The 25558-nt window shown below is 48.2% G+C and overlaps 1 protein-coding gene across 1 annotated transcript in view; it reads right to left on the reverse strand.

The window, feature by feature from the left end:
- Positions 1-1101: 1101 nt before the first annotated feature.
- The window catches only part of PSMD1 (proteasome 26S subunit, non-ATPase 1), a 132411-nt gene continuing 107954 nt past the window's right edge, over positions 1102-25558 (reverse strand). Inside the window, exons 19-25 of the mRNA XM_061637548.1 lie at positions 23260-23362; positions 14890-15059; positions 9489-9581; positions 7726-7818; positions 4427-4573; positions 2951-3110; positions 1102-1320 (exon numbers count right to left, since the gene is read on the reverse strand). Coding sequence (XP_061493532.1) covers positions 2964-3110; positions 4427-4573; positions 7726-7818; positions 9489-9581; positions 14890-15059; positions 23260-23362 — 753 coding nt within the window. The 3' untranslated portion in view covers positions 1102-1320; positions 2951-2963. The remainder of the gene's footprint in view (positions 1321-2950; positions 3111-4426; positions 4574-7725; positions 7819-9488; positions 9582-14889; positions 15060-23259; positions 23363-25558) is intronic.

The raw sequence follows: 25558 nt of genomic DNA on the forward strand, positions 1-25558 counted from the left end.
CACTCGGACGATCGAAAAGAGATCCCGGCCCTCCTCTGAGTGATAACCTTTTAAGTACTTGAATGGTACTTAATATACCACCCCATGTCTTAGCCACGTTCTGCTTTGAGATATTCTTAAGGTGCCACAAGGGAAGTTTATAGGCAGTGTGGAGGAAGGCAGCTGGGGCAAAATAGATTATTCCAAGTGGTGGCAGTAGAAAGGTCTAAAGGGAAGACTGGGCAAGCAGAGGGATACACTCTGCTTGGGCCGGATCTCACTGCCCTCTATGTCACAGGATCCAAGGAAGCTGGGGTGCTGTCACATATACCAACTGGGCAAGTGTTGCACTTGCAATCCTAACATAAATATTTTGCTCTGATAACACAGGGTTGCCATCTCCCCACCATGCCAACCTACAATGGGAATCTGCCCAATGAACAATTGCACAGCAGACAAAAAACCAACAGGCGCAGCTTTCTGCAACATTCCTATAAAGTGATGGGGATGATCATGCTGAGGTTTTGCTTGCCATGCAGCCGTTAGTGGCACAGATCCTCTACCTAGCCCTTTCTTTCCCTGGAAGCAGTTCTAGATAGCCACCTGTTTGATTTGCTCTTTTATATTGTGGTGAGAATTACTTTAGGTGCCACAAATATCAGTGCTGCCACCTTTCTTTTCTGGTAGGGCTTCTCTGCTTGTAACAGCTGCTCAATAGGCAGATATTCAGTAAACACTATGTGCTTGGGCATTGGCCACGTGTTCTGTGCCTGCATGGGTTGGCTTTCAGCAGTCCAAATTAAGAGTGCATTTAAGAGCAAAGTATGAGTGAGTATATCAGCCAAGGAAGTACATTGTAGCAGTGCCCAAACTTCAGTTGTGTCAAAGAAGTGAAAAGAGGTGAAGATCAAACGGCCAGTGCAGGATGGAGAGTTTATTAAAGCTTGACTCCTGTGGACAAAATGTACTCTTCAAAGGCCAAGTGTTTTCCTAATGTCAAAAAGATGATTCTCTAAGAGGAAATACAAGAAGCAGGTGTTACTGCAAAAGTCACCCTCAAGTCTTCCTACTGAACCTCAAAGGTGGTGGTGGGGAATAACATAAAAACAAGGTCACCAGTAGTTGTTTTTTAATTTATTTATTTTGAAAACTGGTTTCGTGTGAAAGAGTACACTATAGGGAGCATAGATTTTGTTTGTCAACCATAAAATGTGGACTGCCTGCTGACGGCCAGCACGGAAGCGATGACGGAACATGCACTGAACGGCAGGCTGCAAGTGGAGCTTCCTCCTGGCCAGTTCCCAATGTCAGGCGTAGCGCACCAAGCTTCCTCTAAGGACCCTGGGAGGGAGAGCAAAGGGCAAAGCATTAGTGTGATCATGAGGTCAGCAGGACAAGGCCCCCATTTGAACTCTGGCAGGGCCTAGCGTTGCACAGCCGCAGAAGGAACCCTTCAGGCCCGTTCTCTGAGACATTCTACTGGTCAGCTTCTTCCAGCCTTCCCCAAGCTGGTGCCCTCAGATGTTTTGGACTACAACTCCCATCGCTCCCGGCTGGGCTGGCGAGAGGTGCAGGCCAGAACATCTGGAGGGCACAAGAGGTTGAGGAAGACTGGCCAAAAGAGTCTGCCAGCCAAAGGGGGTCACTGAAGCAAGCACCTTGAGACCAACCAATTCTAATCTTAGGACCAGATTGTAACTTGTGCAAATCGTTTCACTGTGGTTCAACTCCCAACCCCCAAATGTCCAATACAGGGCTTGCCTTTTGGAAGCCAAACCATCCGTCATGGACATGCCCACAAGCCCATCATTCAAGATGAGGGGGCTGTGGCCACTAAAGCTGGCGTCATGGCATGAAGGCCTCCATTTGCCTGCTCCAAAGACGGCATGGGGCAAAGTGATGTACTGCCTAAAACAGCTCTACGGCCGGCTTGAATCAAAGTCTACCCTCTGAGCTACCCAGCCCAGCAACAGGCCACGCACCAGCCCTCAACTGCAGCCCAGTGATCCAGAGCTGACAAGATGGCACTTTCTTTACCTCCTCCTTGCATGACCTCCCACAGTACCTCTTCTTGTGGTACTGCAGAAGGCACACAGCCTTGGCTAAGGCCCACGGGGTGTCTGTGGGAGTAAAATAACTCCAGGAACGGTGGAGCTGGATGGAGTCACCGCACTGAGGATTTTGCACCCTGCCCAGCCACTCAGTACTCAATGGCTGCCTGCTTTGTGTGCAGTTTGTGGAGAAGCAGAGCAAATCTGTCAGCTTTTAAGAAAGCTACTGAATGTCATGCTGCACACGTTGCATTGAGAGGAGGTTTGGAATGGACAAGAAGAAAACGTGTCTTGCCTCAAAATGGGCCTAACTGTGTTGCTTGTTGCCACAGAACGTTGCAGCAGCCAATGTTATTAAGCAACTCGGTAAAATAGCTTTTCATTGGCGATTGTTCGTGAGTATGAGGGACAGAGAAATGGAACTTCCATATGCAAAGGCTGCACACCTCTATTAGATGCCAGGCTCAAGTGACAGAGGCCAGGCACCTCCATCGGGCCCTGCGGCTGACTTTCCCAGGGGCACCTGGTGGGTACTGCTAGAGCAGCCTTTCCCAACCAGTGTGCCTCCAGATGTTGTTGGACCACAATTCCCATCTTTCCTGACCATTGGCAATGCTGGCTGAGGCAGATGGGAGTGGTGGTCCAACAACATCTGGGGGCACACCGGTTGGGAACGGTTGTTCTAGAGACTTGACATTGGGCTTTCCTCTTCAGGCATTTTAGCATGTTTTTTTAAATTGCTTTTTAAAAATGTGTTTTTAAATTTGTATATTTGTTTTTAACGTTTTTAATTGTTGTAAACCGCCCAGAGAGCTTCGGCTATGGGGCAATATACAAATGCAATGAATAAATAAATAATAAATTGTGTTAGCTGGGCATCTGGCCCACTCCAGCTGAGTAACCCCCCCTCTCGTACATACCCCCCCCCATGTCCTAATCATCAATGTATTCAAAAGGCTCCGGTGGCTCCGGTTCCTGCTCCTCCTCCTCGATCTTTGGCCCGTGAGCCGCCACAGGCTCCACCAGCTCTTCCGTGTCCTCGCTGGTGTCCCTCAAGACAATGATGCCTCCAATGGACAGCTGGAAAAACGGAAGCAGGAAGTCAGTCTCGTGGGCCATTCCGCATTCCCACTGTGACCTGGATCACTGAGTCAAGGTCATATGGCAGCGGCATCATAAGCCAGCCAAGGGGAGGGGCCAACCGTTTGCGCCACCCCCTTGCTTAATTACTGGCCAACGTCCGATGCCCCCATTTCAGGAGAGGGCAAGTAAGTTGAGCCTTTCTAAGATAAGGCAGACTGGATCTGGCCCAGTGACCACCACCTCCCAAAGGCGGCCCCACCTCCAGTGACACATTCTGGGCACCATTAAAGGCAGCAGAATGGGAAGAGACCAACAGACCGGACAGATCTGCCTTGTGTGTGGGTGGTGGTAAACAACTGACCAGGAACTTCTCTTGCACAAGCCACAGTGAAATCAATGGGAGCCAGTGACGGCCCAAGACATCCTTGTGCCCCATGATGATAAAAAATAACAACAAACACAGTATTTGGCATTTTGCTGCTTTTCAAACTACACCCTAAAATCTACCGCCAAAGGAGATTGCCTCACCCTGCCTAATGGTGGGGCTGGCTGTGACAGGAGCCACCGAGAACGCAGCAGCCAGTCAGGTGGCAGATAGGAAGCTGCGTTAGACAGAGTCAGGCCACTGGCCCATATACCTTAGTACTGTCTACACCAATGGTGGGACACCTCTGGCCCTCTCGATGTTGCTGAACGACACCCCTCATCATCCCTGGCCATTGACCATGTTTGCTGGGGCTGATGGGAGTTTTAGTTAAGCAACATCCGGAAGGTCCCCTTCCTCTGGTCTATGGTGGCAGCTCTCCAGAATTTCAGACGAGGGACATTCCCAGCCCTACCTGGGGATGCTCCCAGAGCCTCAACCCAGGACATTTTGAGGGCAAAGCATGTGGCCTGCCACTGAGCTACCGCCCTTCCCCTTGAGATGCTCTTGTGCAGTTCCCGGGCATTTCAATGAGGCTCCAACAAGTTACTTTTCCAGTGGATCGTGCCCCGTCAGGGAGTGGGGTGCGTGTGTGGGGATGGCTTGGATTTTCCATCTCGTGTGACCAGCCTTGCCCTCTCCTTATCAGCCGTACCTAATTACCCTATTGCCAAAGCGTTTAATATGATGAAATCAGCTCAAACCATGAAGTTGACCCCTGATCTGTGCCGGGTGGGGGAATCTGGAGCCTCCCCCCCTCCCAGCCTCCCCCTGGCCACCGGCTGCGCTGCTGAAGTCCGACAGCATCCGGAGGGCCCCTGCTTTACGGTGGGAACAGGGCCATCAGTGGAGAGACGCAGTCGCGGCCCCAGAGTCAACCCGGACTCACCGTCTTGAACGGCTGGTATCGGCAGCTCTCCGGCATGGTGAGGACCTTCAGCTGGGCAGGCATCACCCGGGCTGGATTGTCGAGGAGCTGGAAGGACGGCTCAGGCTCCTTCTTCTTCTCCTTCTCCTCCTTCTTCTCCGTTTCATCCTGTTTGGGGGGGGGGAATGGAAGGAGGAAGGGGTGAAATGAACCAGAGACCTGAGAAGGAAGGAAAACTTCCCAATAATATGGGAGACATGATAGCACTCTTCAAGTACACGAAAGGTTGTCATACAGAGGAGGGCCGGGATCTCTTCTCGATCGTCCCAGAGTGCAGGACATGGAATGATGGGCTCAAGTTACAGGAAGCCAGAGTTCGACTGGACATCAGGAAAAACTTCCTAACTGTTAGAGCCATATGACAATGGAACCAATTACCTAGAGAGGTAGTGAGCTCTCCGACACTGGAGGCATTCAAGAGGCACCTGGGCAGCCATCTGTCGGGGATGCTTTGATTTGGATTCCTGCATTGAGCAGGGGGTTGGACTTGATGGCCTTATAGGCCCCTTCCAACTCTACTATTCTATGATTCTATGATAAATCAGCCTTCCCCAACCTGGGGCCCTCCAGCTGCTTTGGACTACAACTCCCACCCACCCCAGCCAGCACAAGTGTGCTGGCAGGGGCTGATGGGAGTTGTAGTCCAAAGGCACCAAGCTAAGGAAGGCTATCATAAACACCCGGGCTCCATTTCCTCCTTTGCAATGCCTGGATTTGGCCTGATCATAGCTCCTTACTTGCATCGAATGGTAAGGAGGGGGGCACCGAGACTGCACAGCAACCTCCCCCACTGGCCACCCAACCCGCCTGGCGAACTTTTCCCAGCTGCCCACACCCATCATCTCCCCATCCCCTCCATGTCACTTGGTGGTCTGCATTGTGCTTTAGGCGGCCCTGCGTGGGTGCAGAGAGATGCCAGTCAGGTCTGCAGTACGCAGCAGGCACTGGTAGACACGGGCATCAGGCACAGAGCTCCCAGGGCAGCATGGCCCGCTGCCACAATGATCAGCATTAACTTTGCTTGGGTGTTCTCTCTCCTGGAGGAGCACCCTGGCTCTACAAATTAAAAAAAAAATCAGAAGGCCAGGAAGTCTTAAAGGGTTGCTTAAAAGAAAAGAACAGCAGCAGAATTTGTATCCTGTCCCGTTCCAAGCTCGACGATGGCGTTTTTCTGAACTACAAAGCTGTCTTCTAAGATGGCAGCAGTGAGAAACTGGCTGGAATGGACGGCCCTTTCAGGTACACTCTGCTCCTCTCATACGCTGGAGATGCTGGATGAAAGCCTTTCCTCGGCCTTGTTAAAATACCTCTGGACATGTGTCACGTTTTCCCCTCTCCCTCAGTTGCGCTGCCTGGCCACACGTCTGGACAACTCAGGAGGAGTGCTTGACCTCCCCAGAGAGTTGGGGAGAGGAGTTGCCTGGATAATAGCAGACACCCCCGAGCCAAAACGGCACAAAGTTCAGGACAGCTGAAGGCTGCAGTGGGAGACGAGAGAGAGCTGCGAGAGCCAAAAACTTTCCGGCTGGAGTTCTGCCTCAGCCATGAACTCACTGGGTGGTCTTATAGGGAAGCCACTCTCTCTCAGTAATATGGGGATAGGATGCTGACGATAACTGCAGCCCCACCTTATGGGGGGGGGGTTTAAGGATTACTGTGTGTGAAGGCATTTTATTAGTCTTACCAGACCAGCTGCCCTCCCAATGTTCTGGGGTACAAGGGCCGTGCTGCCTGGGACTGATGGGAGTTGTAGTCCAAAATGCCTGGAGGCGACCAGGCTGTGGAAGGCCGTGCTATATAAATGCCAAATCCAGCCTCCCTGCAGCCACCCAGGGCCAGCTCCAGGTTTTTTTGAGGGAGGAGGCTCTTGCGCAAGATTCCTTCCTTGGGGTCCCGTCCGCCCCATGGCCATTTCTGCTGCTGCTCTGCTCACCCTCCACCTTTGGTCCAAGTTCTCCCCACCACCCAGAGAAGGGCAACCTGCTGCTGGTTCACTCAGGGCAGGTGCAGAGACAGCCAGGAGCAGCAGCGGGCCCAGGGACTCCTGAGTTGGGCAGCGGGCCCATCTCTGACGCCGCACCCTGTGCCAAGCTCAGAAAAAGAGAGAGCACGCGCAGGCAGGAGGAGCACGGAAGCTCCTCCCAAGGCACCTCCTGAGCAAGTGGCTCAAGCGAGCGATCCAAGCCATGTGCTCCAAAGGGAGGTGGGAAAACCCCAGAGGCTCACAGGGTGGCAGCAGTGGGATGCTTCTCGATCCCAAACACTGTGAGCCATGAAAAAGGAGGCCCCTCTGGCAACAGCTCAGCCTCTTTGGGAAAGATGAGCGGCCTCAGGCCAATCCTGCCAGATGAAAAGGATACCCAGAGAAGACCGAAAAATGGGACTGTTTGGCGCAGATCAGCAAGCGGCCTTGCATTTGTTCCCGGTCTGGTTTTCCTAACTAGAGGACTTGCTCCAAGTCAGAGTGGAGCCAGCCTCCCCTCCTCTGAGCAACGTTGTCAGAAGCAGCCTCCCTCATTCACTTCTGCAACCTTGATTCCCCGCTTCCCCTCCTCCCCGCCACATCCGTTTGGATAAGACAACCCGGGTTCTGTCTGCTGTGACCGCACCTTTGCCTCGCTTCAGTGTGGCTCCAGCTTCTCTGAGGCCCAATGGAAGGCTAGAGACTGGGATGAGCAAATAAGAGCCAGGCGAGAGAGAATGAGAGAAAAAGAGAGAGTCCCTCCCTGCCTCACTGCCCATAGCTAGGCCTCTGTCTCTCTCTCCATGCTCAATCAATTCCAGACACCACAGTCTCTGCAAGCTGGTGAGCTTCCTGCAGGTTAGGCAAAACACGGTGGTTTTTCAAATAAACTTGTTCCACTCGGATCCCACCGTACGGCAGCTGCAAATGCCGCTGAGCTATGGGGTGAAACCACATTGACTGAATTCATTCAGGAGTTTGCTGGATTTAATGTGTAGCTTACTGGTGTGTGACAGTGCAGGGAAGTTAAGACTCCATGACTGGTGGCCGCTCCAGCTTTCTTTTGCTTCTCTCTGTATCCCAACTGCAGTACCAATTCAATCTTGTCTCCCCTCCTGACTTTGATACTAAATGGAGTTGGAGAGCCTGCCTAAGGCCTCAAGAGCCCACTCAGAGAGAAGACAGCTGGCTCCTTGCTAGTGCCTGGAGGAAATGATCTCATCGCTCCTTCCTGCCCCAACGTCCCATCGCAGCATTCCTGGAAGAAAGACTTCCGAGGGCGAGAGATTAGACTCACCACTTCCATTTTCTCTTCCTCTTTTTTCTCTTTTTCCTTCTCTTTCTCTTTCTTCTTAGCTTTTGCAGTGATGGACAGCACAGCGGTGGAAACCTGAGCAGTGTGCAACAAGAAAAGGCTTTCAGAAAAACACACCTGTAAAAGTACTGCTTCCCAGACGTGGAGGCCCAGGTTCCTCTTGCCCCCTCCCCATTTATTCCCCCCCGAGAGTGAACGTGTAGGAATCCGCAGTCCCCTTTGGAGCCTTCCCCTGCCTCTCTGAAGCGTCACTAGAGCAGAGAAAGCTGCCCGGTTGGCCTTGCCTCTTCCCAGAACATGCAGAAACCAAACAGGCAGCCTCCTCGGAGAACAGCTAATGGTGTTGCATCCCGAGTGCCTAAATGATGCGACCGGTGGGAAAGGAGCAAGACCAGAGGTATGAATTATGGAGGAAGGCAGCCTCCTTTGTGGGAAGGTAGACTTTGAGTTCCCCTTAGCAGCTCTCTCAGCTTAGCAGCTCTCTCAGCTAAGCAGCCCTCACCTGGGAATCACCAGCTGGCCTTAGGTAAGCACCCCACCCCCAGCCCCTTCTCTGTAACATGAGGGTAATAATAGTGGCCCAATGTTTACGACAAATTAATGGAGACACAATAAAGCACTACCTCAATGACCAGAGTTAGTGCTTTCCTAAGATATGGATCTATGGAGGGGAAAGCCACACAGCCGCATCGGGCCATGTGATGCCAGGCTGAGGATGCTGGCAGCCTGACAGAGCAGCAAGCGCATGCATGTGTGAAGGGCGGCAGGTCAGGGAGCAGTGGGTGGCCACTGGCATGCTTGACAGCTGAACTGACTACTCCTAAGGCACAAGGAGGACAGCGGAGGATGCTATGAGTGCGTGGAACCAGCCTCCACATTCAGCCGCTGGGATTTTATGCCTGGGTTGGGGTGGCAAGGCAGAACCCTGGAGAAGAAGACAGAGGCTCCATCTGGTGAAATCACAGAACCCGGGAGGGCTAAGCAGGACCTCCAGCCACACGGGGTGTGTGTGTGTGTGTGTGGAGGATTCTATTTCTTTTTTGCAATTCTACATCCTTTCCCCACTTCTGTGATTCTTGGTTTGAGTCGCTGCAGCCTTTGCCTGTCCCCTCCACTGAGACAGAGCATCTTTGCAAAAACAGAATATGCAAATAGGTGTGGAACTGCTTAACTCGGATTTCCTTGGTACAGAACGGGCTGAAATACAGAGTCATATCCATCTCAACAAAGCCTCAAACATGCACACCGATTCACACTTGCGCTCTTGGCAGATGAGCTTAAAGACTCATTTTGGGAGGCCATTGGCACCTATCAACATTGTTTGAGCCATTTTTAAGGATAATTCACACATTATGTTTTGACAGACGAGTATACACCTATAATAATCATCCTATTTTTAGTGATCACCTAAAAACACAGTGTTATGACTGAGGCAAGTGTAGGTTTGGAATGAAGGGGGTACATTTCAGGGGCTCAGGATTGCCGGCTGCTCCCTGTCACATGCATTCTCTTGTGGCAAACGTGGGTTTTCCACCCTGCAACGTGCACGGCAGAGTGCGTATCAGTTTCAATATCATGACAGAGAAGCCTCCAGACAGGTAAAAGGGCCTCGATACAACAGGGATAAATGCTTGTTTTGGATGCTGGGATGGGGGAGGGTTTCCTTTCTGGCCATCTTGCAAGAAGAGAGGTTTTTGCCAAGCGAGCCACATGGACACAGGGAGGCCTTGATAGGGCGCACAAACCTTTTCTTTCTCCTTCTCTTTCGGCACCTCCAAAGGGGCTGGGTAGGCAAAAGTAGACGGCTTGACGTTGGATCTGTACTGCACTTTTGGCATCTGCAAAAGGAAGAGAGTTTGGAGGGTACGGTTAGAGGCGAGGCAGAAGCCAGAGAGCCATGGGGAGATGCACCCAAGTCATGTGAGGGATAAACGCTTCCTCTGCCACTCTCCGGAAGCTTTGGAGCCATCAGCGGGCGCATGTTCCGTTGAAACATCATTATTCCATTAGGAGGCAATTTAGCCCTGGTGAGGCATTTGAGTTCTCGCTCGCTCCTGCACAGCACAGTGGACTGTCGATGCTCTGTGTTGTTTCCTGGCTTTTACATTTTAGCTGTGACTAGGCAAGCCACGTTTAAGGCAGGGCTGCGCAAATGGCAAGCAGGGCATTTGGTACTGGGCACAGAATACAGCATCCTGTGAATCTCAAATTCATTCCCCCCGTCCCAGTTTGTAGCGCTTGTGGGGAACCTCTGCTCCTTCAAAAAATGCTGCACTACAATTCCCATCATCCCCGGCCATTGACTATGCCTGCTGGGGCTGATGGGAGTTGTAGCACAGCAAAATCTGCAGGGCCAAAGGTTCTCCATACCTGGGCGAGGGAAAGGATGCTTAGAAAGATGGAAGGAGTGTGTTTCAAAGGCTATGGTGAAATAAAAAGCCTGCATGGGTACATTTTGTTCTGCACATTCCCCCCCTCTGTCTTTCTAGGGGCTTCAGTTCCCATTTCCTTCCCAGCCATGCTGTCTGTCAAAAACCCACAAGCTTCGTTTCGCCCCCCGATTGTGCTGTCCTGTAATTAGGAACAAATGCCTAACCTAGCATGGGCAAGACTGCTTTCAGTAAGCGTTGCCACACTTGCTGCTGATATCCAAGGCCAAATAATAACAGGGAATAGATGAGGAGATTAGCCTGTTTTCGGATTGTGCAACTTCAGAATGCGGATGGGGCTTGCATGACTGAGTACTCCTCCGAAGGGTCTTACATAACTTTCTTCCTGATATGCTAGTTCCCTATGTCTGGGGAATTTTTCTTTTCATGGAGAGTTCAATCATGTAAGCGCCCACCCACAGACTGTAGAAAACAGGCTTATTAGCTCATCTGTCTATGAGAACTGGGCAGGAAATCAAATGCCACCTGCACCAACCTTCTGCTTCAGGCAGTCTTGCAGAATTTCCAGGGATAAACAGGTAGCCGCTAAGGTATGTGAACTTCAGCAGAACTGGTCTGAACCTGGAACAGGTTCAGAGGAGGGCAACAAGGATGATCAGGGGACTGGAAACAAAGCCCTATGAGGAGAGACTGAAAGAACTGGGCATGTTTAACCTGAAGAAGAGAAGACTGAGGGGAGATATGATAGCATCCTTCAAATACATGAAAGGTTGCCACATAGAGGAGGGCCGGAATCTCTTCTCGATCATCCCGGAGTGCAGGACACGGAATAATGGGCTCAAGTTGCAGGAAGCCAGATTTCGACTGGACATCAGGAAAAACTTCCTAACTGTTAGAGCCATATGACAATGGAATTAATTACCTAGAGAGGTAGTGGGCTCTCCGACACTGGAGGCATTCAAGAGGCAGCTGGGCAGACACCTGTTGGGGATGCTTTGGATTCCTGCATTGCACAGGGGGTTGGACTTGATGGCCTTATAGGCCCTTCCAACTCTACTATTCTATGATTCTAAGCTGCATGACTTAGACAAGTTTCTGAATTCAGCTTGCTGTCATTGTAGAATCCGAGTTGCTCTGGGACAGTGTTTCAATTTGATTTGATTTCCCCAAGGCCACAACAGCCCTGCTTGGAGGCTGCAAGCAGAGAAGTGGCTGTGTGGATCCAAGGACAAGCTCTCTGGCCATGCCCAATGACCCAGCAGTGTTGGCCAGGAAGAAGCTTCTCGCCTTGCTGGGTATTTTTGCCTGGCAATTCTGTCTGCACCCAGCAATGATGCATCTTCCTCTTTGGGAAGATTTGGACCCCACAGCTCTGCCTGCCTATGGCCGTGCACAGCCCTCCACATCACAGCTTCGATGGGTTTAGCTGGGCATCGGCAGAACAGCTGCTTTGTGTGCAGAAGGTCCTCAGTTCAATCCCCAGCACCTCCAGTTAAAAAAGGAGGCTCAGGAAACATGCTTGAAAGACCTCCACCAAAAACCCTGAAGAGATGCCAGTCTGGGCTGGGGGCACACGTTCTTCATGCAGAAGGTCAGTTTCCCACCCCACCATCTCCAGTGATAGATCTCAAGAAGAAAGGACCCTCTTTCCCAGAGATCCCAGAAAGCCACTGCCAGTCAGGGTAGGCAATACTGGGCTAGATGGACCAACAGTCTCAGCTCAGTATAAGGTAGCTTCTTCTATTCACTCAATAAAGCAGCATCTCCCAACCTGGTGCCCTCCAGGTGTTTTGGACTACAACGACCACCAGACCCAGCCAGGATGGCCAAGCAGACTGGAAATGGAAATGGACTGCCTTCAAGTTGATCCTGACTTATGGCGACTGTATGAATAGGGTTTTCATGAGGCTGAGTGGCAGTGTCTGGCCCAAGGTCACCCAGTGCGCTTCATGGCTGTGTGGGGATTCAAACCCTGGTCTCCCAGGTCATAGTCCAACACCTTAACCACTACACCACACTGGCTCTCAGCAGACTGGGGTTAATGGGAATTATAGTCCAAAACACCTGGAAGGTGGTGAATTCACAAGCTGGTGAATGTTGCAGCAGAGCAACCCAAAATCTGTACAGTACTGTGACATAGCAATGCTACAGTTCTCAGCAGAAACATTTGAGTTTTGACCAGGCACTACCTTCCATGTTGTAAAGCTTATCTTTGCAGTCATAAGGGCCAGATTTTTTTCAAATGATTCTTGGGATGCTGAAATGATGGAATTGCAAGTACACACAGAGCCCTGATTCTGCCTGTTACAAGGATCACAGCGAAGGACTGTATTTTGAGGATGGTATTAAGAGGCCTGCTCAAATCAGCAGGATCCAAAATAAAGCCATCTCTACCCTCAAAGCTGGCAAGTCATTTTTCCTGAATTGCCACTGAGATAAAGTCTTCCAGTGTTCAGGAAGGGGCAAAGGAGGGAATCTTCGGTTCAGTGCTGCATTCTCTCTCACCCCCTTTACTGGAGAGAGGCCAACCTCAAAACCTGCCCTCAACTTAAAATCTTAAAAACTACCGACCATGAACCTGCTGATTTACAACCACTTTCTTAACACCGCCAGGGAACTGCTTGCTTTTTCTCAAACCTACTGGGCTAAGGCAGATTCTCATCAGGTTTTCCGTAGCTGGGGGCACAATATCCTCTCAGAGAAGGAAGCTTGAAAGATTAACCTTTGAGAGTGCTGATGTGATGCTGTACTTACTGTTGACTCCTTTGCCCACAGGAATCAAACAGCATCCAAATTTAAGGAAAGAATATAATCGCAATCCACAAGTCTATTAGAAAAGGTATACTGAAGAGAAGCGATTAGTAGTTCAGACTAAAGGTGCCTGTGGATTCAAAGGAAACAGTGGAAATTCAGAACTGGAAGAAGGCATTACTGAAACTGTTATGGAAGAAAGAACCTCCTTGGTTTTTGACAAAATTCTCTTGCAAGTTTGATCCACCGTGGCTTCTTAGAATAAAAACCCTTTTGCATTTTCAGCAAGCATTGCCCACATTTCAAGTATATCTTCACAGATATAAGGGCTAGGAACTTATGTTTTAAAAAAATGAAAGTAGAAAGCTGAATTCTGGGCCTGATACCTAGAGAACTTTTATTTAATTTTATTGTTGGTTGCTCTGAGTGAGTCTGTCTGTCTCTCTGTGTGTGTCTATCAAATATCTATCTATCTCCCGTCTTTCCTCCCAAAAGGAGCCCAGGGTGGCAAACAAAAACACTAAAAGCACTTTAAAACATATTAAAACAAAACATCTTTAAAAACATATTAAAACAAAACGTCTTTAAAAAGTCTTAAAAAGCAATTCCAGCACAGACGAACACTGGGATAAGGTCTCTACTTAAAAGGCTTGCTGAAAGAGAAAGGTCTTAGTAAAAACAAAGACATACATGTTTTTATTTTGCTTTACCTTAAAGCAAACAAGAACATGGTCACTAGATTGCACAGATAGGAACTTCTTGGGGTAAGATATTTTGCCTTTCAAGAACAAGTCATTGCCAGTTATGAACTTAGTGTGGACACCTGATTGGCAAAACTGGCAGTAGCTTATTTATCTATCCAATGTATATCCTGCACTTCCTCGCAAAAGAATCCAGGGCAGCAAACATACCAATTTTTAAGAAAGCACTATGAACACTGTTAAAAAGCACTCTCTCAATCAGGGTTCTCTTAGGGGAGTCAGGAACAGTGTCTTTCAGTCCTCAAATGCCTAGGTAAACAGGGATGTTTTCACATTTCTCCAGAAAGTCAACATGAGGGAGACAGATGCACCTCACCAGAGAGTGCATTCCACACATGGGGAATCACCACTGAAAAGGCCCTGTCACAGGTCAATGCCAACCAGGGAGCCCCCAGTGGTGGCAGCACCAACAATGCTCCAACTGCCAATCGTAGAGTCCAAGATCGTTGATACTGGGGAAGATGCTCTTTTAGGTACCTGGGTTCCAAACCTTTTAGGGCTTTATATGCTAGCACTATTCCTTGAATTGGGTTCATAGCTTATTGGCAGCCAGTGCAGTGTTTTCAGGAACAGTGAAATATGGACCCATCAAGCTGCCCCACGTAATAGCATAGCAGCAGCAATGGGCACTAGTTGCTGACTCTGGATCATCTTCAAGGGCAGCCCTACATACAATACATTATAGTAGTCCAGGCAAGATTGTGATTAACCAGCCCCCGCCTCTAGAACAGGCATAGGGACCTGACTTGTATTGAAGTCTGAGCCGGGCCACCCATGGTCCCTTCACAGGAGTTGCTGGGGATTGAACCAGGGACATTCTCCATGCAAAGCACATGTTTATTATAAGGAAGCTGTTATATAATTAGTTTGGCTATTGGTCCACTTAGGCTGGTCTCATTAGTGGCTCCTCTCTAGGGTCTCAGGTCGTGGGGGGGAAAGGGCTGTTCCTACTGCTTACTAATTTGATTCTTTTTAAAAACAAACAAGAAGTGATAAATATTGGACCAAAGACCCTTGGCATGCCAATGATGATCTCGACAGCCCTGCACATGTACTACCATGCCCAGCTGGGAGATCACAACACCCAACAACTGAAAGCAGAAATTCCAGGTAAAAAGACAAGGCCAAGATGCAGAACTCTTCACTGGGTGGGCAGGCAAGGCTCAGTTCTCAAGCAGAGAGAAGGCCTCCACCCAGCGAGAGACGGCAGCTCCGGTCACCATTTCAGCCCATGGAGCACGTACCTTGAGGTCCTTGTTAAGGCCGATGACACAGGTTGGGGTGAAAGCCAACGACAAGAAGTGTGAAAGAGGAAACCAGAACCAGAACTGGGTGAAGACCAGAACCCCAACCACGGAAGGCATGTGCGTGTGCCCGGTCCTCGACTGCAGAGAAATAGTCACATTGTGGCCACCTGGGGAGGCATTGCAAAATGGAGGTGAGAGTTGCCAACGGCCCAGAGGAGTCACTGCAGCCCCACATGGTTGACAAAGGCCGCAGCTTCAACAGGAAATCAAACTCTGGGGATGAGGCAGGGGGAACCAGATGGTAGAAAGAGTTCACTCTTCTCACTCATTTCTTGTCTGTATAGGAAGCCAGATGCTGGCTGGACATCAGGAAAAACCTAACTGTTAGAGTGATATGGCAATGGAACCAATGACCTCGGGAGGTGGTGAGCTCTCCAACACTTGAGGCCTTCAAGAGGCAGCTGGACGGCCACCTGTCGGGCATGCTCTAAGCTGGATTCCTGCATTGAGCAGTGGGGTGGACCTGATGGCCTTGTAGGCTCCTTCCAACTTCACTATTCTATGATTAGCACACATGTCAAGTCTTCCTCAACCAGTTGCCCTCCTGATGTTTTGGACTACAACTTCAATCAGCATGGCTGCACTGGCTGGGGCTGATGGAAGGTGCAGCCCAAGGATGGGGAACCTTTGGCCCTTCAGATTTTGCTGGGCTCCCACCTCCCATCAGCCAGCATAGCCAAACAACCTCTGGAGGATCAAAGATTACCCGCCCCTGCTGTGGGAAAATCAGCTAGTGAAGGCTGATAGGGTCCATTTATCAAGGGCTAACCTGCACCACAGTGAACACTCGGCCGCATGGGAAACTGGTAAGAGCAAAAGAACAGCTCTACTGGATCACATCAACCATCCCTCCACCCCAGTGCCCTGTTTCCAAAGAGCGGTCAGCCCAACGTATCTCAGATCCCAAGAGAAACAGTTCTCCTCTAATATTTGCCCACAGCCCCAGGAATTCTGAGGTATGGGAGAACACAGAGATTCAGCTTAACAATTCATGAAGCTATGTAAATGTCTTTAAAATTTTGCTGATTCCACCTATTGTTGCTAATTGTTTTATGTTATTTTATGTACCCTGATTAAGAGGGGTTTGTTTTACTAAGCAATTTATAACTTTTTTTTCTGAATAAAACATAATAAAAACAAATCTCTATCTTCTCTCTCTGCTCTATTCCACCACCCTTTTTCTATTTCCACTTGCTTGGAAGCAAAAATATTTCTTCCATTCCCTTTTTTCCCCTACTCAGAAACCTCAGATTTTCCTGTACCTAATAAATCACCCAAGGAGAAAGGGAAAGTCCGTAAGAGCTGGCATTCTCCATTCCTCCCCCCCCCCAACCCCAAAGCAGCTTCAGAATCTGCTTCCTTTTTTGTAAGGATTATAAATCTCAGCAGCAGAATTACTCCTGCCAGATAACCACAAACCCCTTAATGTCATCCTTGCAAAGCAGAGATGAAAGGAGCTCATCAGGGCTGATGCAACACAGAAGCACCTTGCCAAAGCCAAACAGAAAGGCTAGGCCCACAGAGGGAGTGGGAAGGTGTTCATCTGATTTTCAGTGCTCCAACCGGTTTGGCAGATGCTGCTGAAGAGGACACGCACATGCAAACCGATTGCTGCTGATGGAGCAGAGGGTCTAATCCGTTTAAGATGCAATCAAGCTCCAAGCCATTTTACACAGGAGAGCTGCAGAAAACCAGTTGCCGGAAGCCTCAGGAGGGGAGAGTGTTCTTGCACTCGGGTCCTGCTTGCGGGCTTCCCCCAGGCACCTGGTTGGCCACTGTGAGAACAGGATGCTGGACTAGATGGGCCACTGGCCTGATCCAGCAGGCTCTTCTTATGTTCTTAGGCACTCCTTGGGCAGTGAATCTGCAGCAGACCCCCCCTTCCCCTCTCTTCCTCTCCCTCTCTCTCAGAGAGAGAGAGAGAGAGAGAGAGAGCGCCAAGCAAACACTGCTGAAGCCCATCATGACTTAGGTTTAAACAACTTTGGAATTTTATTTTTCAAAGTTTTAGCCTTTAGAATGCCTAAAATCTGTCATTTCTGGAGCAGCTGACCTCATCCCTCAAGTATCGCATTCACACTATCACTGTTTTCTGACACACAAACTTCCTCTCGGCTCCTCCTCTGGCCTTGCCTGGGAGCAAGAGAGACGTGGGATCCTGCAGAGCTGCTCACCTTCAGAAGAATCGCCAGGGGCTGAAGGGACAGGGGTGGAAAGAGGGCTTCAAAGCAATTTAAAAACCACCACCACCACCAGGATCACTAGGACTTCTCATTCAAGACTGATTTGTGCCCAACTGGTAAGGAGGGATTTTTCCTCACCCAAACACCCACATTTTGCCACTTTCAAAGCCAAGTTACTGCATACTAAAACCCTTGCAGTGAACCTGGGGATGTATAATTTTTCCACAAGGCACCCTGCTCAGAAGCAGGAGGTGATTTATTTGCCCTCTCTTTTGCTCCTTACATTCTGTCTGTTGCCAATCATGTTGCTTTTCCCTGGACAATTTTGCAAAAAAACCAGCCACCACCATTTCTATTCCCTTGACTAATACCTGGATCATGCACTGGTAGTCTCCCAGTTTTTTCCTTTCTGGCCTGCTCTGGTCACCTGGTCAAGTCTCTCACCTCTAACCAAGATTCAGCTGCCAAAATTGTGCTGGCTGGGGCTTATGGGAACTATAGTTCAAAAAATCTGGAGGGCACAGAGCTGGGAAAGGCTGAGTTACAGGCACAGAGATTTCTAGTTGCCCTTCCCTGTAACTTTATGAAGTGGCTCTGAATCTCAAAGGATATCTTCAACTTTTACTCAGAATAAATGCATGGAAATAAGTAACAATTACTTAGGTCCATTAACTTCCATGGGTAAAATGTGGTTGAATACAATCCCAAGTCACGTGGAACTTTATGGCCGAGGAACGCTTTATGGGAGCTGAGAAATAAGGTCCCCAAGATCTAAGCTACTATACCTCTATCCCTCAAACACAGAATCACACTTTTCCATCAGCAGACAGCTATACATCTTCTTGCCGATGACAATGTAGGGAGAACCTGAGATAATCTTCCCTGAGAAGAAAGGTCAACCCTGTTCATTCAGACAACCAACAACCCGAGGCAGGTTCAATTTCAGGATATGTCAGCCAAGTGATTCATGCATGCAATAAAAATCCAAAAGGCAGAATCTCATTTGGCTCTTCACATTACTGATGTGCTATCAGTGCTTTTAACAACTCGAGCGACTAATGAAAAGCCCTGTTTACAATTGTGACAAAAGACATTCAAAGCAGGACGGGCAGCAATTACAGGTTGGGTGTAAGAGTTTAATGCAAGATTGAAACTGAGGTTTCCCAAGAACTACCGTTGTCCCTTGCAGATGTTTAAATGTTTGAAGCTGCCATGAATTCCATAAGGTAGTCTTAGGCAAACCAGCATCTCATAAGAACGTAAGAAGAGCCTGCTGGATCAGGCCAGAGGCCCATCTAGTCCAGCATCCTGTTCTCACAGTGGCCAACCAGGTGCCTGGGGGAAGCCCGCAAGCAGGACCCGAGTGCAAGAACACTCTCCCCTCCTGAGGCTTCCGGCAACTGGTTTTCAGAAGCATGCTGCCTCTGACTAGGGTGGCACAGCACAGCCATCATGGCTAGTAGCCATTGATAGCCCTGTCCTCCATGAATTTGTCTAATCTTCTTTTAAAGCCGTCCAAGCTGGTGGCCATTACTGCATCTTGTGGGAGCAAATTCCATAGTTTAACTATGCGCTGAGTAAAGAAGTACTTCCTTTTGTCTGTCCTGAATCTTCCAACATTCAGCTTCTTTGAATGTCCACGAGTTCTAGTATTATGAGAAAGGGAGAAGAACTTTTCTCTATCCACTTTCTCAATGCCATGCATAATTTTATACACTTCTATCATGTCTCCTCTGACCCGTCTTTTCTCTAAACTAAAAAGCCCCAAATGCTGCAACCTTTCCTCGTAAGGGAGTCGCTCCATCCCCTTGATCATTCTGGTTGCCCTCTTCTGAACCTTTTCCAACTCTATAATATCCTTTTTGAGATGAGGCGACCAGAACTGTGCACAGTATTCCAAATGCGGCCGCACCATAGATTTATACAACGGCATGATGATATCGGCTGTTTTATTTTCAATACCTTTCCTAATTATCGCTAGCATGGAATTTGCCTTTTTCACAGCTGCCGCACACTGGGTTGACAGTTTCATCATGCTGTCCACTACAACCCTGAGGTCTCTCTCCTGGTCGGTCACCGCCAGTTCAGACCCCATGAGCGTATATGTGAAATTCAGATTTTTTGCTCCAATATGCATAATTTTACACTTGTTTATATTGAATTGCATTTGCCATTTTTCCACCCATTCACTCAGTTTGGAGAGGTCTTTTTGGAGCTCTTCACAATCCCTTTTTGTTTTAACAACCCTGAACAATTTAGTGTCGTCAGCAAACTTGGCCACTTCACTGCTCAGTCCTAATTCTAGGTCATTAATGAACAAGTTGAAAAGTACAGGTCCCAATACCGATCCTTGAAGGACTCCACTTTCTACTCCCTCCATTGGGAGAACTGTCCGTTTATTCCTACTCTCTGCTTTCTGCTTCTTAACCAATTCCTTATCCACAAGAGGACCTCTCCTCTTATTCCATGACTGCTAAGCTTCCTCAGAAGTCTTTGGTGAGGTACCTTGTCAAACGCTTTTTGAAAGTCTAAGTACACTATGTCCACTGGATCACCTCTATCTATATGCTTGTTGACACTCTCAAAGAATTCTAATAGGTTACTGAGACAGGACTTTCCCTTGCAGAAGCCATGCTGGCTCTGCTTCATCAAGGCTTGTTCTTCTATGTGCTTAGTTAATCTAGCTTTAATAATACTTTCTACCAGTTTTCCAGGGAGAGAAGTTAAGCTAACTGGCCTGTAATTTCCGGGATCCCCTCTGGATCCCTTTTTGAAGATTGGCATTACATTTGCCACTTTCCAGTCCTCAGGCACGGAGGAGGACCCGAGGGACAAGTTACATATTTTAGTTAGCAGATCAGCAATTTCACATTTGAGTTCTTTGAGAACTCTCGGGTGGATGCCATCCGGGCCCGGTGATTTGTCAGTTTTTATATTGTCCATTAAGCTTAGAACTTCCTCTCTCGTTACCACTACTTGTCTCAGTTCCTCAGAATCCCTTCCTGCAAAGGTTAGTTCAGGTTCAGGGATCTGCCCTATATCTTCCACTGTGAAGACAGATGCAAAGAATTCATTTAGCTTCTCTGCAATCTCCTTATTGTTCTTTAGTACACCTTTGACTCCCTTATCATCCAAGGGTCCAATCGCCTCCCTAGATGGTCTCCTGCTTTGAATGTATTTATAGAATTTTTGTTGGTTTTTATGTTCTTAGCAATGTGCTCCTCAAATTCTTTTTTAGCATCCCTTATTGTCTTCTTGCATTTCTTTTGCCAGAGTTTATGTTCTTTTTTATTTTCTTCATTTGGACAAGACTTCCATTTTCTGAAGGAAGACTTTTTGCCTCTAAGAGCTTCCTTGACTTTGCTCGTTAACCATGCTGGCATCTTCTTGGCCCTGGCGGTACCTTTTCTGATCTGCGGTATGCACTCCAGTTGAGCTTCTAATATAGTGTTTTTAAACAACTTCCAAGCATTTTCGAGTGATGTGACCCTCTGGACTTTGTTTTTCAGCTTTCTTTTTACCAATCCCCTCATTTTTGTGAAGTTTCCTCTTTTGAAGTCAAATGTGACCGTGTTGGATTTTCTTGGCAATTGGCCAGTTACATGTATGTTTAATTTAATAGCACTGTGGTCACTGTTCCCAATCGGTTCAACAACACTTACATCTCGCACCAGGTCCCGGTCCCCACTGAGGATTAAGTCCAGGGTTGCCGACCCTCTGGTCGGTTCCATGACCAACTGGTCAAGGGAATAGTCATTTAGAATATCTAGAAATTTTGCTTCTTTGTCGTGGCTGGAACACATATGCGGCCAGTCTATGTCCGGGTAGTTGAAGTCACCCATTACTACACATTTCCTAGTTTGAATGCTTCCTCAATTTCATATCTCATCTCAAGGTCTCCCTGAGCATTTTGATCCCAGTATTAAGTCCCTCCTGGGGCATGGTATCGCCACCCACAACGATTCTGTGGAGGAGTCCACCTCTTTTGGGGTTTCGAGCTTGCTGGATTCAATGCCTTCTTTCACGTATAGAGCGACTCCGCCACCAATACGTCCTGCCCTGTCCTTCCGATATAGTTTATATCCAGGGATAACCGTATCCCACTGGTTTTCTCCATTCCACCAGGTCTCCGTTATGCTCACTATATCAATGCTCTCCTCTAAGACCAAGCACTCCAGTTCTCCCATCTTGGTTCGCAGGCTCCTAGCATTAGCATACAGGCACTTGTAAGCAGTGTCTCTCTTCAAGTGTCTTTGGCACTTGTGGTTTGGCCTGTGGTTATTTTGCTCTTCTGAATTTATATCCTGTGCCCCTGCTCTCACAATGCCTACTTCTAGGACTACCCCTTTTAAAATTTCATCATTTCTTTGGTTTTTATCCCAGGGGGGAGGTTTATTCCGAACCGGACCTTCCTCAGCTCCTGTCGGGTTTCCCCCCTCAATCAGTTTAAAAGCTGCTCTGCCACCTTTTTAATTTTAAGTGCCAGCAGTCTGGTTCCATTCTGGTTCAAGTGGAGCCCGTCCCTTTTGTACAGGCCCGGCTTGTCCCAAAATGTTCCCCAGTGCCTAACAAATCCAAACCCTTCCACCCAACACCATCGTCTCATCCATGCATTGAGACTGCAAAGCTGGGCCTGTCTGGCTGGTCCTGCGCGTGGAACCGGTAGCATTTCAGAGAAAGCCACCTTGGAGGTCCTGGCTTTCAGCATCCTAAATTTTGCTTCCAGGACCTCACGGCTGCATTTCCCCATGTCGTTGGTGCCAACGTGCACCACGACCACTGACTCCTTCCCAGCACTGTCTACCAAACTATCTAAACGACAGGCGATATCCGCAACCTTCGCACCAGGCAGGCAAAACACCTTGCGGTCTACATGCCCATCACACACCCCACTGTCTATGTTCCTAATGATCGAATCACCCACTACAAGGATCCCTCCACCCCCTGGAGATATATCCTCGGCACGAGAGGATAGCTGCTCATCCCCCAAGGAATGGGTCCCTTCTAAGGGATCATTTCCCTCTTCCTCAGCTGGATGCTCTCCTTCCCCGAGACCATCGTTCTCCATGATAGCAGGAGAGCTATCATCATTGGAGTGGGACACAGCTATAACGTCCCTGAAGGCCTCCTCCACACAGCTCTCTGCCTCTTTCAAGCTTCAGCATAATGAGGTGATGGCCTCCAACATGGATGGCTTTCAAAGGCGTTTAGACAAATCTATGGAGCATAAAGGCTATCAATGGCTACTGCGTACTACCTCCACTGTTGAAAGTGGTTGCCTCTGAATACCAGTTGCTAGGAATCATAAGTGCCAAGAGTGATGTTGCACTCACACCCTGCTTGTGGGCTTCCCAAATGAGGCATCTGGTTGGCCACTGTGAGGATGATAGATTACATGGGCCTTTGGACTGATCTAGCAGAGCTCCTTCTTATGTTTTTAGGCCCTATATCTTAAAGGGCTGTTGTAAAGATTACTGAGATAATGAAGCACTTTGCATGTTCCTTGCAAATGCTATGTATTGTTATTAAACTTATTTTCCACCGTTCACCAGCAAGTCCCAAGTAAAACAAATTACAATCACAGGAATAGCATGGGTCCTGAAAACATACATCTCAAGTGCCAAAGGCCAGGGTAAAGAGGTGTGCCATTAGCATTTGCCAAAAACTGTACAGAAGGTGCCAAGCGCACCACTGTTAGTTATTAACAAATCTGCCACCAGCATTCCTCTGCATAGAAAGTGCCAGGATCCTGTTAAAAAGCTGGCCTGTGGAAATGGCAACAGCGATGACCACAAATGCTTCAAGACAGAGCTCTGAATGTCGAAGGGCACAATGGCTCACTTAACAAGAGCACACAAGATGGACAGTCATGCCATGTATATTGATCAGGCTATACAAATAGACTGATATTTCATAATCAATCAAAATACTTAAAGGAAAACAGGACAACTGCAAAAATGCATGTTCCGTTTGAGAAGTTAGCTTGGCTAAGGAAAACCTTGTATTGGGCTTTGCGCAAGTCTACTTGCTCAACGGATATGTTCAGCGAGTTGAACGAATGATTTTTTTTTTTAAAAAAAAGAATAGACTGAACCCAGCAACTCGTTGTAGCAGCAGAAGTTACCTGCATCCAGTATGCCTTGAGCTAGGATTGCTCCAAACTTGGCCATCACATCATCATGTTTATCACTGATGACTTTGGAATAAAGTTGCCTGAACTGGCTGACCTGTGAGAGAGAAAGAGACGAAAGGTTTGAAACGCAACAATCAAAGCATAGTACAGAACACAACCCATCAACATACAGGGAAGTCCAAGCACACAGACGTAAACACAAAAGTAATCTTTCTATAGCATTTTAAACAACCTGATTTCTGGTTATCTAAGAAGTGTATGTGCAATAGACACACTGCTATTCTCCTTTCCTTTCAGTTTTCCAAATATACGGATTTGGAGCCATCTTGGTGTAGCCATCTGATCAAGCGTTTACTCAGGATGACATGAATCAGGAGAGACAGTAACAGCAGCCCAATACCTCTATAAGCAGCAGAGGCTGCCATTTCCCTCTTGCCTTCCATACTAAGGAAACACCGAGTACTGCAGACAAATAAGGCCAACCAGTGCATTTCTGGACAAAGGCAGAAAGTATGTTCCGAAGGCAGGATACGATTCCTCCTCTTACTCAATTTTCTCTAATAAATCAAACCAAAATATGGAAGCCGCTAATGTGATTCCTTCCTAAGCCGATTCCTCTGCATGTGTAGAATTGCTTTAGAGTAATGAATGGAACAGTGTTTCCGTACAAGCTGGTGATGAAAGAAAACAAGGAAACTGACTGACACGCATGCAGTATTAATTTCACTGGATGGGTTTGAATTCTCTTTACAATTTTTTTTGGGGGTGGTGGTGGTAAGACCAAGAAGGACTTTAAATGCTCCATCACCTAGCTACCCCATCTCCTCAGTGTGCACCCCTACAGGGCTTAGCTTCAGAAGCTTTTCAGTCTCAGAGAACACGGACAGGGACATTTGGGGATTTCAGAAGACACTGATGTAAATCCCCAAATGTCCCTGTCCGTGTTCTCTGAGACTGAAAAGCTTCTGAAGCTAAGCCCTGTAAGAGGAGCATTTTCTGCAGAGACGTGATGGGTCCACTATGGCCTGTGCCACTCTGTAAGCAAGGAACTTCACTAGCCTGAGGAACTTCGCCAGGTGTTGCCCACATGCCCTCCAGCACAGGGCAGGAACACATAGGGCCTGCCTTATTCAGAGTCAGATCACTGGTCCACCTAGCTCAGAATCATCTCCCCTAACTGGCAACAGCCCTCCAGGATTGCAGGACAGGATTCTTCACCAGCTGTACCTGGAGATGTCAAGCACTGAACTGGCAACCTTTCGCAGGCAAAGCGTGTGCTTTATCACTGAACTGTGATTAAAATATTATTGGGGTATTAATAAATTCTAGAACACTGTGATATGGAATGATCTTCCTGACAAGATGTGCTTGGCGCCAACACTGTTATCTTTTCGGGGCTAAGTCAAGACTTTCCTCTTCTCCCAGGCATTTTAGCATGTGTTTTAAATTGTTTTTATATTGTTTTAAATTTTAAAATATGTGTTTTAAATTGCATATTTGTTTTAATGTTTTTGATTGCTGTAAACCGCCCAGAGAGCTTCAGCTATGGGGTGGTATACAAGTGCAATAAATAAATAAATAATACACTCTGCAGGGAGCTACCTTCAATTCGATCAGAATGCTGTAGCCAGATTTTTTACTGGGGACGGGGGAGGCTCATGTAACTCCCTTCACCCGCTTTTTCAACCAAGGGCATTTGCTGTCTGAGTGCAATCCAACATGCTGGTTTTGACCTATAAAGTCCTAAATGGTTTGGGGCCAAGTTACCTGAAGGACTACACTCCTTCACATTATCCTGCTCGAGAGCCGAGATCTCTGACACAGGCCCTTCAGCTATTCATAAGGTGACAACTCACAAAAGGTTCCTTCCAGTGGTGGCCCCTGCGCCTCTGGAACTCTCCCCACCTGGGAGATCTGAATGGCTTCTTCACAGATTGTGTTTAGGAGGACATCAAAAACGTTTCTGTTCAATCAGGCTTTTGTGCCTGCCTAGTTATTTGGGTTGCAGCAAGCTTTTCTGTTTTCTGCCCTGGTCACCTCTCGATTAGACTACTGCAATGCGCTCTACGTGGGGTTACCCTTGAAAACGGTCCGGAAACTTCAACTGGTACAGAATGCGGCGGCTCGTTTACTTACAAACAGCCATCGCCGTGATCATATTACACCAGTATTATTTAATCTACACTGGCTTCCAGTAGTTTTCCGGGCCCAATTCAAGGTGTTGGTGTTAACCTTTAAATCCCTATATGGTTTCGGCCCGGTTTATCTGAAGGAGCACCTCCAGCGTCAC

Source organism: Rhineura floridana, chromosome 7 (genome assembly GCF_030035675.1).
Source record: "Rhineura floridana isolate rRhiFlo1 chromosome 7, rRhiFlo1.hap2, whole genome shotgun sequence".
NCBI lineage: Eukaryota > Metazoa > Chordata > Lepidosauria > Squamata > Rhineuridae > Rhineura > Rhineura floridana.